This window comes from Ranitomeya variabilis, chromosome 4 (assembly GCF_051348905.1).
Source record: "Ranitomeya variabilis isolate aRanVar5 chromosome 4, aRanVar5.hap1, whole genome shotgun sequence".
Taxonomy (NCBI): Eukaryota; Metazoa; Chordata; class Amphibia; order Anura; family Dendrobatidae; genus Ranitomeya; species Ranitomeya variabilis.
In genome coordinates this window covers 56,839,921-56,854,216 of record NC_135235.1, presented here as the reverse complement: position 1 = coordinate 56,854,216, position 14,296 = coordinate 56,839,921, and the positions used below count along the sequence as shown (strand labels likewise).

Genomic DNA, 14,296 nt, shown 5'->3' with positions numbered 1-14,296 from the left:
ACAGTTGCCATAGAATTGAAAGAACATCTGCTAAGACATTTACTGATATAAAATAATTAAACTTTCTGGTAAATGTGGAGAATATCTGTGCAGATGTACAAAATCTACTACAAACAAACCACCAGCCTGGCAGGAAAACTGAAACTAATGGGTGGGGGGATATAAAAAAAGCAGCTGCCAGTGGAATAATTGGCACAGTTATCACGCTGGCATTAAGTTGATATCATGGACTTAGTCAGAACATCAGCATTGGTTCCTATAAAGAAGAAACCCAAACTTGTCCATATTTCATCTGTTTTTTATCGCTACGAAGTAAAGTTCAATGGAATCGTCTTGTATCTCTTGGAAAGGAAAATGGGGACAAGCAGGAGGAATTTTCTGATGGAACTTGGAAGGAAAAGGGGCTTTCATATTGAAAATGAACTAAGGTAGGAATATAATATATTCATATAATCAATATTCTATTTTTAAATTGTTTGGAAAACACGAGGGAAGGTTTAGATAATGATTGGGCCATGTACTATATACTTCTCTTTATTTCCCGTGTGGATGTGTAAGTATTGTATAGACTGCTGTTTAAAGGCCTCATGCATTCCCTGCTTTGAGAGGACTTCAGAAAGCTAAAGGTGTCTGCAACATACAGCCTGTGGACAAAAGTATTAGGACATCTACAAATTACATTTACAGGAACTGTTATGACAACTTAGTCTAAATCGGTAGAAGTTGATATGGAGTTGGACCTCTCTTCGCAGTGAAAACAGTTTCCATTCTTCTGAGAAGGCTTTGTATAAGATTTTGCAGTGTGTTTGTGACAATTTTTCCTGGTGCACAAGCTCCGTTCTACTTCATCCTAAAGGTGTTTGTAAGGGCTGGGGTCCGGGCTCTGTGCAGACTGTCAAGTTCTTCCCTACCAAACTCACCCAACTATTTGTTATGAATCTTACTTTTGTGCACATGCACAGTCATACTGGAACAAAAATTAGATTTCTCCAAAGTGTTTTATAAAGTTGGACTCAAACAATTGTCCAAAATGTCATAGTATGTTCAAGTATTAAGATTAATCTTTACTGGAACTAGGGAACCGAGGCAAACCGCTAAAAAACAACCTCCTAGCATCTTCCCTCCTCCACCAAAGTCTACAATTGTGACAATGCAGTCAGGAAGTTTACCTTCTCATTGCATTCGCCAAACTGAGAGTGATTCAAATAGAGAGGCATCATTTATCAGTCCACAGAACATGTTTCCACTGCTCCAGAGTCAGGTGTCAGTGATTTCTTTGGAACTAGCCATTCATTCAAAAATGTTTGTAAGGGAAGACTACATTGTGAGGGTCTGGATTTTATGCACTTGTGGCAAGGAAGATGTTTTGTGGAGATTTGGAAAATAACAGTACAAATATAGGCTTCAGGTTATAAGTGGTGTCAGACTCAAACCTTGGGACTGCAGGATCTGAAGTGAGAAGAACTCTCCAGGTGTTAATGAAACATTCTTCTGGTTGAAGGTGTTGTCCAACTTCTTTGAAGAAAAACCCATATTAACAGTAGCGAACATAAAACAAATAATGTTAATACTGTTAACCTCTTCAGATCTAATGCAGATGCTCAGCTGCTCCTCTTGGTCTGTGTATACAAGTGCCAATCATTTGACCGCTGCAGCCAAACAAAGGTCAAGTGCCATGCTATTGGCATCATATCTGTGCATTAAGCAGTATACTACTCACTTGTCTGATGATTGGCAGCAAGTACAGTTTTTTTTGCTTATATAACATCTACTGCTTTTGTGATTTATTATTTAAGAACTTGGATAACCCCTTTAAGGTGGTAAAAATTGAATTGAGGGAGTTAATCCGAAGATACAGGCTAACTTAGATTGTAAGTGGTCATGGAGGAGCCTTTAGTGATCTACCAAAGTTGAAAAAGTCCTAAATCCCATCTGTAGCTTTCACCTCTCAGGACTATGTACTGAAAAAGCAGGTCAAGTTGTAACTTGCTGTGTATGATATTGAAGCATCTGTTATTTTGTACTATTTTATCTAGCATTTTGTCTTTTTTGCTGTGCTTAGCTGTGGGAGCTTTATATAGTTTGTTCTCTGTGCCAAATAGCAGACACAGCTGCACAGGTATCGGGGGAGCACTGCGATCAGCAACTCCTGCGCTTCCACTACCCCAGTGCTAGGTCTGGATATGGCAATATTCCCAGTCTTGCCGCCTGTGTAACGAATTAACAATTAATGTGAATATTTTATATAATGTAGATAAACCACAGGAAACAGCCGTTCTATCTCCAACTGATTTTCTTACTACAGGAAAAATCATGTCGGGTTGTGGTATTTACTGGAGAATGAAACACGAATGAATATCTGTTTTCATAAACAAACATTAAGTACAAACATCCTGTAAGGAGCGCTACTGCGAAGGCATATCTTAAAGCATGATAAAGCCAAGAGATGTCCCCAAATATAACCTTTCTGAATCCTACAAGTCCACTGATTGCTGTATATATGCCGCTGGCTGTCGTTTTTTTCATTGGTGAAATAGTGAATTGACCTCGAGGTCATATAGAAAATTTAAAAAGGATCCTTCACTTGGAAATAAAGATACCTTGACAAGCAGCATTGAGGCAGCTAATGAGACAGGTGTTGCCCACCCCTCATTTGTTTTTTTTCCCAAACTGCGTAGCAAGCTTAAAAATAATAAAAGAAAATATTCTCAAATTACTAATTTCCGGTAGTTCCTCTTTCATCTTGACCTTGGTACCAGTTGGTCTCTACTGGTGATGAGTGAACGTGCTCGGATAGCGTGTTATCTGGGCATGCTCGGGTGTTATCCGAGTAACTTGGGCATGCTCGGATAATATATTCGAGTCCATGTACCTGCATGTTTTGCGCCAGTGGACAGCCACAACACATGCAGATTGCCTGGCAGCTGTCTAACGCATAGTCCCCTATCTAGAGCATCAGGGGACTATAGGTGGATTTGTTATTTTATTCTATTTCCTCCATTGTTTTCTGACCTCGGAAAGCCACTTTATTCTTGGTACTTGGTTCAGCCGTTGGTTTGCATTCACTGCGTTAATAATATTATACTGTGTATTTTAAGCATTTATAACACTTGTGTCTTGAAACCTGAACGTGGTTTTGAGGTGTGAGATTTGGGGCTACTGATCTATCTTTACATCAACTTCCTGGCTGACAACGTTTTACTTCTGAATAAAGTGAATTTATAAAGGAATAAAAGAATGAAAAATGGATAAAAAGAAGGAGAATACTTAAAACATTGATTGATGGAAAGCTAAGAGAGTAGAAGGATGGAGGAAAGGGACTGAAGGGAGAGGAGGAAGGGCAGTAAGAAAGAAGAGGCAAGAAGTGAAAGAAGGGAAGTAATGGGATGGAAATAAAAGAAAAATGTAAATGAATGAGGGAAGAAAAAGGTAGAATAAGTGATAAAAGGAAATAAAGATGGAAAGAAAGGAAATACCTAAACCGTTGAGTAGTAAGAAAAAGGAGGAAGGGGAACAATGGGAGGGAGGACAAGAGACGAAAATCAGAAACAAAGGATAAGAGAAAAGGAAGAGAGGTTGGGAAGAAATGGAGGAAATTGAGGAATTGAAGGAAATAAGTAATTTAGGATGGAAGAGAATGAAAACCTAAACCTTGTTATCTGTAAAGAAGGAATGGAGAGAGGAAGGAATGAAAGGAAATAAGGATGGGAGAAAAGAAAAAAGGAAAGCTGGGAACAATAGGAGACAATGGGGTAAAGAAGGAAATAAAGTATGATGAAAGAAAAGGTTGGAACTAAACCTTTCCATGTATATTAAGTATGTTAAAAATACGCACAGTGTGTCACTGCAATTAGTTGTGCAAAGATACAAAAAAATTAAAGCATTTTTCTTTTCTACTTTCTACAACATTCCTACAACATTTTCTAATTCAATTGCAGAAAAGTAGAGTTATTTGTGAGGAACGCTTTTCAAAAAATATCACTCGGGATTGAACATGTTGGCTAGGAGGAATAATAAATATATCGTAAAATATTAATATTTTCATGACTTTTTATGAACTCATTAGGAATAAGAAAAATGTGCACAATTTGTTCTTTCTGGCAGGTTAGATTTACTCTGCTGGAGGAATAGCTGGTGAAAAATAAAAGCTCCTTTCAATAATAAAAAAAATCAGCACAAAAGGAAAACATTTCCGTTCTAAGTCTGCATCAGCTACACATCTTTGTTGGAAGTCAGAGGTTCATAAATTAACAAGGACTCCTGTTGTCCTAAAGCTGTTCTTTTAATTATTCATTATTTACTCAGATATTCACTTGTACATGTAATAGCAACGTACAATTAGTCTGACTATGGAATCTGCTGTTTACAAAGAGGGAAATTATAGACATTGGCAATGTGTGTTTTACCAGCTGTTGAACTGAAGCCTGCAACTCTCAGTGTATTCTTCCACCAATCACACCTGCTGCAAATTTTGTGCACTTTGTTACTTATAGAAACTGAAAGAAATCTACAAGTGAGTAAAAGATTTTAGTTGTAAATCTCTGTATAGCATAGTGCTAGAGATGAGGGGATCTTTTACAATTCAAATTATCTGAATTTGTGGAATTTCCCCCCAAAATTTGATCTGCAGCCAATAAATCTGCACAATTTTCGATTGCCCTCATTATAATGTTCTGTGCGCCGCCATTGGCAGTGCACATATTCCAGCAGGGAGCTTTCCTGGTGCTTGCCTGTCGACGATACAGAATGACAGCGCAGCTCCAGGGGAGCTCCTGTTGCCTCTGCTGTGACTTGACAGCATGTCATCGCACTAGCATGTACACTCTGGCCAGTAGAAGTGGAGCGTTGGAGCAGAACTTTCTCACGCTCACGGTGTCCTCAGACAGGGAATAGGAGTTCACAGGGAGACACTGAGCACACGCTGCTCAGTGTCTCTGCTAGATAACAAGCTGTATGGTCGCATCATGCAACCATGCAGCCTGCCATCTAGATGTAGCAGAGCGAGACCCGTCGTGGGAAAATAGATTAGCAGCATCTCTGCGGAAAGGAGAGGAATATTGTTCTATTATTTTTAACTCCTTTGCAGATGATGAGGGCATCAGTGGAATAGGCGAGGTCGTAAGTATGGTTTATTTAGGATTTATTAAAGGAGTCTGTGTCATTCTTTCAATTAAAGGGCTTTATTCTTTTTGTGTGTGTTTTCATACAATATGATTATGGGTTTAGTAATGGGGGTGTCTTAATACTAACCTCGGGGCTTGATGTCACCTGAAAATACAAGACTTTTCTGGGGCAGCTGAGAGCTGATGTTTTTAGCCTTGGGGGACAGTATCCATGGCCCCTTCCTAGGCTATTTTGTCTGTATAGACTTTGCTGGTTATTATTTATAGGGGGACCTTACATCATTTTTTTTAGGGTCCCCCATTTTAATAGCCAGTAAAGGCTAAATATGCAGTTGTGAGCTGATATTAATAGCCTGGGAAGCTCCATGGGTATTACCCCTTTCCAAGGATTTAAACATCAGTCCCCAGCCCTCTGCTTTCCCTCTGCTTGTTATAAAAATTATGCAGGAACCCACGCCATTTGTTTTTAGAAAAATAATCTTTTATTAATTAACCCCTTCGCGACATGCGCCTTACTAGTACTGCGATGAGATCGCGCTGCTCCGGTGACCTGGAAGGAGTCCCCGGATCCAAGATGGCCGCGGGACTCCTTCCGGGTCATGAGATGACCCTGCTTGCCGGCGTCTGCTGAGAATTCCTCATAGCAGGCGCCGGCAAGCCTCTGCAATGTGCCTGTCACATCGGTGATCTGACAGAGTGCTGTGCACACTTTCAGATTATTGATCTATGATGTCCCCCCCAGGACAAAGTAAAAAAGTTAAAAAAAATTTTTTCCACATGTGTAAAAAAAAAATAAATAAATTCCTAAATAAAGAAAAAAAAATAAAAATATTCCCATAAATACATTTCTTTATCTAAATAAAAAAAATCACACAATAAAAGTACACATATTTAGTATTGCCGCGTCCGTAACGACCCCACCTATAAAACTATATCACTAGTTAACCCCTTCAGTGAACACCGTAAAAAAAAAAAAAAAAAAAAACGAGGCAAAAAACAACGCTTTATTCTCATACCGCCAAACAAAAAGTGGAATAACACGCGATCAAAAAGATGGATATAAATAACCATGGTACCGCTGAAAACGTCATCTTGTCCCGCAAAAAAAAAGCCGCCATACAGCATCATCAACAGACAATTAAAAAAGTTATAGTCCTCAGAATAAAGCGATGCAAAAACAATTATTTTTTTATATAAAATAGTTTTTATTGTGTAAAAGCGCCAAAACATAAAAAAATTACATAAATGAGGTATCGCTGTAATCGTACTGACCTGAAGAATAAAACTGCTTTATCCTTTTTACCAAACGCGGAACGGTATAAACGCCCCCCCTAAAAGAATTTCAGGAATTGCTGGTTTTTGTTCATTCCGCCTCCCAAAAATCGGAATAAAAAGTGATCAAAAAATGTCATGTACCCGAAAATGGTACCAATAAAAACGTCAACTCATCCCGCAAAAAACAAGATCTCACATGACTCTGTGGACCAAAATATGGAAAAATTATAGCTCTCAAAATGTGGTGATGCAAAAACTATTTTTTGCAATAAAAAGCATCTTTTAGTGTGTGATGGCTGCCAACCATAAAAATCCGCCCAAAAAACGCTATACAAGTAAATCAAATCCCCCTTCATCACCCCCTTAGTTAGGGAGAAATAATAAAATTTAAAAAAATATATTTATTTCCATTTTCCCGTTAGGCTACTTTCACACTAGCGTCGGTACGGGGCCGTTGCGCTGCGTCGGCCCGACATTCCGACGCATACTGTGCAAGCGCCGCACAACGGGGGCAGCGGATGCTGTTTTTCCACGCATCCGCTGCCCCATTGTGAGGTGCGGGGAGGTGGGGGCGGAGTTCCAGCCGCGCATGCGCGGTCGGAAATGGTGGACCGTCGGCACAAAAAAAGTTACATGTAACGTTTTTTGCTGCCGGCGGTCCACCACAACACGACGCAACCGTCGCACGACGCTTGCGACGTGTGTCAATACGTCGTTAATGTTAGTCTATGGGGAAAAACGCATCCTGCAGATGACTTTGCAGGATGCGTTTTTTCACCAAAATGACGCATTGCGACGTATGCAAAAAAACGCTAGTGTGAAAGTAGCGCTAGGGTTAGGACTAGGGTTAGGGCTAGGGTTAGGGTTGGGGTTAGGGCTAGGGCTAGGGTTAGGGTTTCAGTTAGAATTGGGGAGTTCTCACTGTTTAGGCACATCAGGGGCTCTCCAAACACGACATGGCGTCCGATCTCAATTCCAGCCAATTCTGCTTTGAAAAACTAAAACAGTGCTCATTCCCTTCCGAGTTCTCCTGTGCGCCCAAACAGTGGTTCCCCCCAACATATGGGGTATCAGCGTTCTCAGGACAAGTTGGACAACAACTTTTGGGGTCCAATTTGTCCTGTTACCCTTGGGAAAATAAAAACGTGGGGGCTAAAATATAATTTTCGTGGAAAAAAATATATTTTTTATTTTCGCGGCTCTGCGTTATAAACTGTAGTGAAACACTTGGGGGTTCAAAGTTCTCACAACACATCTAGATAAGTTCCGTGGGGGGTCTAGTTTCAAATATGGGGTCACTTGTGGGGGGTTTCTACTGTTTAGGTACATCAGGGGCTCTGCAAATGCAACATGACACCTGCAGACCAATCCATCTAAGTCTGCATTTCAAACGGCGCTCCTTCCCTTCCAAGCTCTGCCGTGCGCACAAACAGTGGTTCCCCCCATATATGGGGTATCAGCGTACTCAGGACAAATTGGACAACAACTTTTGTTGTCCAATTTCTCCTGTTACCCTTGGGAAAATAAAAACATGGGGGCTAAAATATAATTTTCGTGGAGAAAAAAATATTTTTTATTTTCACGGCTCTGCGTGATAAACTGTAGTGAAACACTTGTTGGTTCAAAGTTCTGACAACACATCTAGATAAGTTCCGTGGGGGGGTCTAGTTTCCAATATGGGGTCACTTGTGCGGGGTTTCTACTGTTTAGGTGCATCAAGGGCTCTGCAAATGCAACATGACACCTGCAGACCAATCCATCTAAGTCTGCATTTCAAACGGCGCTCCTTCCCTTCCGAGCTCTGCCGTGCGCCCAAACAGTGGTTCCCCCCAATGTATAGGGTATCAGCGTACTCAGGACAAATTGGACAATAACTTTTGTGGTCCAATTTCTCCTGTTACCTTTGGGGAAAAAAAAAATTGCGGGCTAAAACATCATTTTGTGGAAAGAAAAAATGATTTTTTAATTTTCACAGCGCTACATTCTAAACTTTAGTGAAACAATTGGGGGTTAAAAGTGCTCACCACACATCTAGATAAGTTCCTTAGGGGGTCTTCTTTCCAAAATGCTGTCACTTGTGGGGGTTTCCACTGTTTAGGCACGTCAGGGGCTCTCCAAACACGACATGGGTTCCGATCTCAATTCCAGCCAATTTTGCATTGAAAAGTCAAATGGCGCTCCTTCCCTTCCGAGCTCTGCCATGTGCCCAATCAATGGTTTACCCCAACATGTGGGGTATCGGCGCACTCAGGACAAATTGTACAACAACTTTTGTGGTCCAATTGCTCCTGTTATCCTTGGTAAAATAAAACAAATTGGATCTGAAGTAAAAATTTTGTGAAAAAAAGTTAAATGTTCAATTTTTTTTAAACATTCCAAAAATTCCTGTGAAGCACCTGAGGGGTTAATAAACTTTTTGAATGTGGTTTTGAGTACCTTGAGGGGTGCAGTTTTTAGAATGGTGTCACTTTTGGGCATTTTCTGTCATATAGACCCCTCAAAGTCACTTCAAGTGTGAGGTGGTCCGTAAAAAAAATGGTTTTGCAAATTTTGTTGCAAAAATGAGAAATCGCTGGTCAAATTTTAACCCTTATAACTCCCTAACAAAAAAAATTATGTTTCCAAAATTGTGCTGATGTAAAGCAGACATGTGGGAAATGTTGTTTATTAACTATATTATGTGATATAACTCTCTAATTTAAGGGCATAAAAATGAAAAATTTGAAAATTGCTAAATTTTCATAATTTTCGACAAATTTCTGTTTTTTTCACAAATAAATGCAAGTCATATCGAAGAAGTTTTACCACTATCATGAAGTACAATATGTCACGAGAAAACAGTCTCAGAATCACCAGGATCCGTTGAAGTGTTTCAGAGTTATGACCTCATAAAGTGACAGTGGTCAGAATTGTAAAAATTGGCCGTGTCACTTAGGTGAAAACAGGCTTTGGGGTGAAGGGGTTAAATACATGTACAGTAAGCTGCACACAAACTGCACTAATTGTAATTGTTACTTACATCTGTATATCTACCTATTCTATTTGTACCATATTTACTTTATGTAATCTATCTATTCTATCCTGTTAGCTCCTGCTGTGATTTTATGCTAAGTAGCTGCTGAATTACCAGCTTTTCATATATCTATCCATCTATGTAATATATACACGTACTGTATATATATGTGTGTGTCACTGACATCTACCCTATATACTAGAGTATAAGCCGACCCGAATATAAGCCAAGACCCCTAATTTTGCCACGAAAAACTGGGAAAACTTATTGACTCGAGTATAAGCCTAGGGTAGGAAATGCAGCAACTACTGGTAAATTTCAAAAATAAAAACAGATACCAATAAAAGTAAAATTAATTGAGACATCAGTAGGTTAAGTGTTTTTGAATATCGATATTGAATCAGGAGCACCATATAATGCTGCATACAGTTCATCACTGGCCCCATAAGATGCTCCATAAAGTTCATGATAGGCCCCATAAGATGCGCCATATTAAAATATTCCCCATATAATGCTGCATAAAAAGTTAATGATGGCCCCATAAGATGCTCCATAGAATATTATGCCCCATATAGTGCTGCACAAAGGTTGATGGTCCCATAAGATGCTCCATAGAATATTATGCCCCATATAATGCTGTACAAAGGTTAATGGCCTGTAAGATTGCACTTACTAAGTGTATTGGGGGACACTCACTTGGCATGGGATTCGAGCACACAGGCACGGTTTTTCACACAAAACAGTCCATGCGGTTTATTAAAGTGTCATAAACCGGGTTATGCACAGTTCATTATGTACATTTCATAGAACACAATAGGCACCAACTGGTGATATTAACTTGCAGCTTTATCTTAGACACTTCATATACGGCTTTGTCTCACAGACACTAAACATGCTGGACCTCTCACTTCGTCCAGTTACCATGGGTGTCCGTACGCTGAACAGTTCACCAATGTCTCTAGTCATATACCGCACATGACATTGGGTGGCGGTCTCTAAACATGCTGAACCTCACTTCGTTCAGTTACCGTGGGAGACCACACAGTTCATAGACTATCACAAGCACCAACAGTCAATGGTACCTTATGGGAACTCCTGCTCCACCTGCTGACTCCTCGCCAGTCCTCTCTCCTGGGGAAACTGCCTTACAGGGTTCACCAACTTGCCTGGCTGGCACACATCAGTCAGTCCAGAGCCACCGAAGGACGGTAGCTTCCCCAACACAGACCATCCAGAACCATAGTCTTACTGTGGTGCTATTCAGGACGTCCATCCCACATGGGACTGTCCAACACACTGGCATGTGCTCTTCAGGATTCCTAATCCCAGGAGATCCAACACAGGTTGTGCTCTTCAGCAAGCCTTCTCCCAGGTCATCCAACACATAGGCTCTCCAGGACCTTCCAGCATAGACCATTCAGATCCACACTCAGCGACCATACAGGAACCACACAGGAACCACACAGGACCATGTGACCCACACCCAGGTCACATTATACACCTTTAACCACTCCCACAGGTGGGAGTGTGTGGGTGTGGCTAGTTTGACCCGCCCATCTGTCATAACTAGCCTAGTAAGTCTCCCTTCATAACTATACAAACTCTTGAGGGACTACAGGTCCCAGAACAACAACATTGCATCAGACTTACCACGCAGACTCCCTCTGCGACAAATATCGGCCTCTCACAATTCTGCCAGTCACTGTTTCATCACCATTATAACAACAGATATGCCTCCCTGCATATCCCGAGGAGCACACACAGCGCCCTCTAGCTGCCACAGGGGTCACTGCATCACAGGCCCCATAAGATGCTCCATAGAATATTATGCCCCACATAATGTTGCATAAAGGTTGATGGTCCCATAAGATGCTCAATAGAATATTATGCCCCATATAATGCTGCACAAAGGTTGAGGGCCCCATAAGATGCTCCATAGAATATTATGCCCCATATAATGCTGCACAAAGGTTGAGGGCCCCAGAAGATGCTCCATAGAATATTATGCCCCATATAATGCTGCACAAAGGTTGATGGCCCAATAAGATGCTCCATAGAATATTATGCCCCATATAATGCTGCACAAAGGTTGATAGCCCCATAAGATGCTCCATAGAATATTATGCCCCATATAACCGGTTACAATCTGGCTTCCGACCACATGACTCAACTGAAACTGCCCAGACATCACCGCTCTGCTGTCCAGAATCCCAGAGTGCCTATCAGCCATATCCGCCTTCTTCTCCTCTCGCTTCCTCAAACTCAATGTGGACAAATCTGAACTCATCATCTTTCCTACATCCCATAGATCTTCCTTACCTGACCTATCTATCGCAATCAATGACATCATGCTTTCCCCCGTACCGGAAGTCCGCTGCCTCGGAGTAACCTTCGACTCTGCCCTGTCCTTCAAACCGCTCATCCAAGCTCTTTCCACCTCCTGTTGCCTCCAGCTCAAAAATATCTCCAGAATCCATCCTTTCCTCAACCGTCAATCTACTAAAATGCTTGTGCATGCCCTCATCATCTCCTGTCTTGATTACTGCAACATTCTTTTCTGCGGCCTCCCTGCTAACACCCTTGCACCTCTCCAGTCCATCCTTAACTCTGCTGCCCGACTAATTCATCTCTCTCCTTGCTACTCCTCCGCTTCCCCCCTCTGCAAATCTCTTCACTGGCTCCCATTCCCTCAGCGTATCCAGTTCAAATTACTAATACTGACCTACAAAGCCATCCATAACCTGTCTCCTCCATATATCTCTGAACTAATCTCCCGATATCTTCCCTCACGTAATCTCCGGTCCTACCAAGACCTCCTTCTCTCCTCCACACTTATTCGCTCCTCATCCAATTGTCTCCAAGACTTCTCCCGAATATCCCCCATCCTCTGGAATTCTCTGCCCCAACACGTCCGACTATCAACCACATTTGGATCCTTCAGATGGAACCCGAAAACCCATCTCTTCAGGAAAGCCTACAGCCTGCACTGACCCCGCTGCCTCCTCATCACTACCGAAGCTCACCAACACCGGAGCTCCTGCAACCCTCAACCTACTGTCTCCTTCCCCATAATCCTGTAGAATGTAAGCCCGCAAGGGCAGGGTCCTTGCCCCTCTGTATTAGTCTGTCATTGTTAGTTTGTTTACTGTAAGTGATATCTGTAACTTGTATGTAACCCATTCTCATGTACAGCACCATGGAATCAATGGTGCTATATAAACAAATAATAATAATAATAACTAAAGTGACCAACGACCTACTAACCGCCAAGAGCAAGCGACACTACTCTGTCCTCCTCCTCCTGTACCTGTCTTCTGCCTTCGACACTGTGGACCATTCACTCCTGTTACAGATTCTTTCATCTCTTGGCATCACAGACTTGGCCCTATCCTGGATCTCATCATATCTAACAGACCCAACATTCAGTGTCTCCCTCTCCCACACCAGCTCATCATCTCGCCCCTGTCTGTCAGCGTTCCCCAAGGCTCAGTTCTAGGACCCCTACTCTTCTCCATCTACACCTTCTGCCTGGGGCAGCTCATAGAATCCCACGGTTTACAATATCATCTCTACGCTGATGACATGCAGATCTACCTATCTGGACCTGACCTCACATCCTTACTGACCAAAATCCCACAATGTCTGTCTGCTATTTCATCTTTCTTTTCTGCTCACTTTCTAAAACTGAACATGGACAAAACAGAATTCATCATCTTTCCCCTACCTCACTCTACCCCTAAACCCGACCTATCCATTAATGTCAATGGCTACTCACTTTCCCCAGTCCTGCACGGTCGGTGCCTCAGGGTGATCTTTGACTCTGCCCTCTCTTTCAAGCTACATATCCAAGCCCTCGCCTCCTCCTGCCAATTCCAACTCAAAAACATTTCCTGGATCCATTCATTCCTTGACCATGAAACCACAAAAACGCTAGTGCATGCCGTTATCATCTCTCACCTCGACTACTGCAACCTCCTACTCTCTGACCTCCCCTCTAGCACTCTGGCACCATTCCAATCCATCCTAAACTCTGCTGTCCGACTAATGCACCTTTCTCCCCATTATTTCCCAGCCTCTCCTCTCTGCCAGGCCCTTCATTGGCTTCCTATTGCCCAGAGGCTACAGTTGAAAACACTAACAATGACATACAAAGCCATTCACAACCTGTCTCCTCCATACATCTGTGACAAGGTCTTCAGTACCTACCTACACGCAACCTTCGATCCTCTCATGATATCCTTATCTATTCCTCTCTCATCTCTTCCTCTCACAACCGCATCCAAGACTTCTCCCGTGCTTTCCCTATACTCTAGAACTCTTTATCCCAACACATCAGGCTCTCGCCTACCACGGAAACCTTCAAAAGGAACCTGAAGACCCACCTCTTCCGACAAGCCTACAACCTGCAGCAATCCTCTGTCTGCTGAACCGCTGCATGACCAACTCTACCCACTCCTAGTGTATCCTCACCCATCCCCTGTAGACTGTGAGCCCTCGCAGACAGGGTCCTCACCTCCTCCTGTACATGTGTGTGCCTTGTTTTACTCATGTTTACTGTACTTGTCTGTATTTGCCCCATTCACATGTAAAGTGCCATAGAATAAATGGCGCTATAAAAATGTATAATAATAATAATAATAGCATTATAATGCTGCACAAAGGTTGATGGCCCCATAAGATGCTCCATAGAATAATATGCCCCATATGCTGCTGCTGCGATTAAAAAAATAAATAAAAATGAAATACTCACCTCTCATCGCTGGGGGTCTGCTGCCGGTGTCCTAAGCAGGCAGGGACACCGGTGTGCTATGGGGTCCAGGTATGGGAGTCGCCGCTGGCTCAGGACACCGACACCTGCGATATTCACCTGTCCCCGTTCCACTGC

At 42.1% G+C, this 14,296-nt stretch overlaps 1 protein-coding gene across 1 annotated transcript in view; it reads left to right on the top strand.

Moving 5' to 3' along the window:
• Window positions 1-212: 212 nt before the first annotated feature.
• Window positions 213-14,296, top strand: part of DNTT (DNA nucleotidylexotransferase) — a 463,694-nt gene continuing 449,610 nt past the window's right edge. The window contains exon 1 of the mRNA XM_077258544.1: window positions 213-428. Coding sequence (XP_077114659.1) covers window positions 226-428 — 203 coding nt within the window. The 5' untranslated portion in view covers window positions 213-225. The remainder of the gene's footprint in view (window positions 429-14,296) is intronic.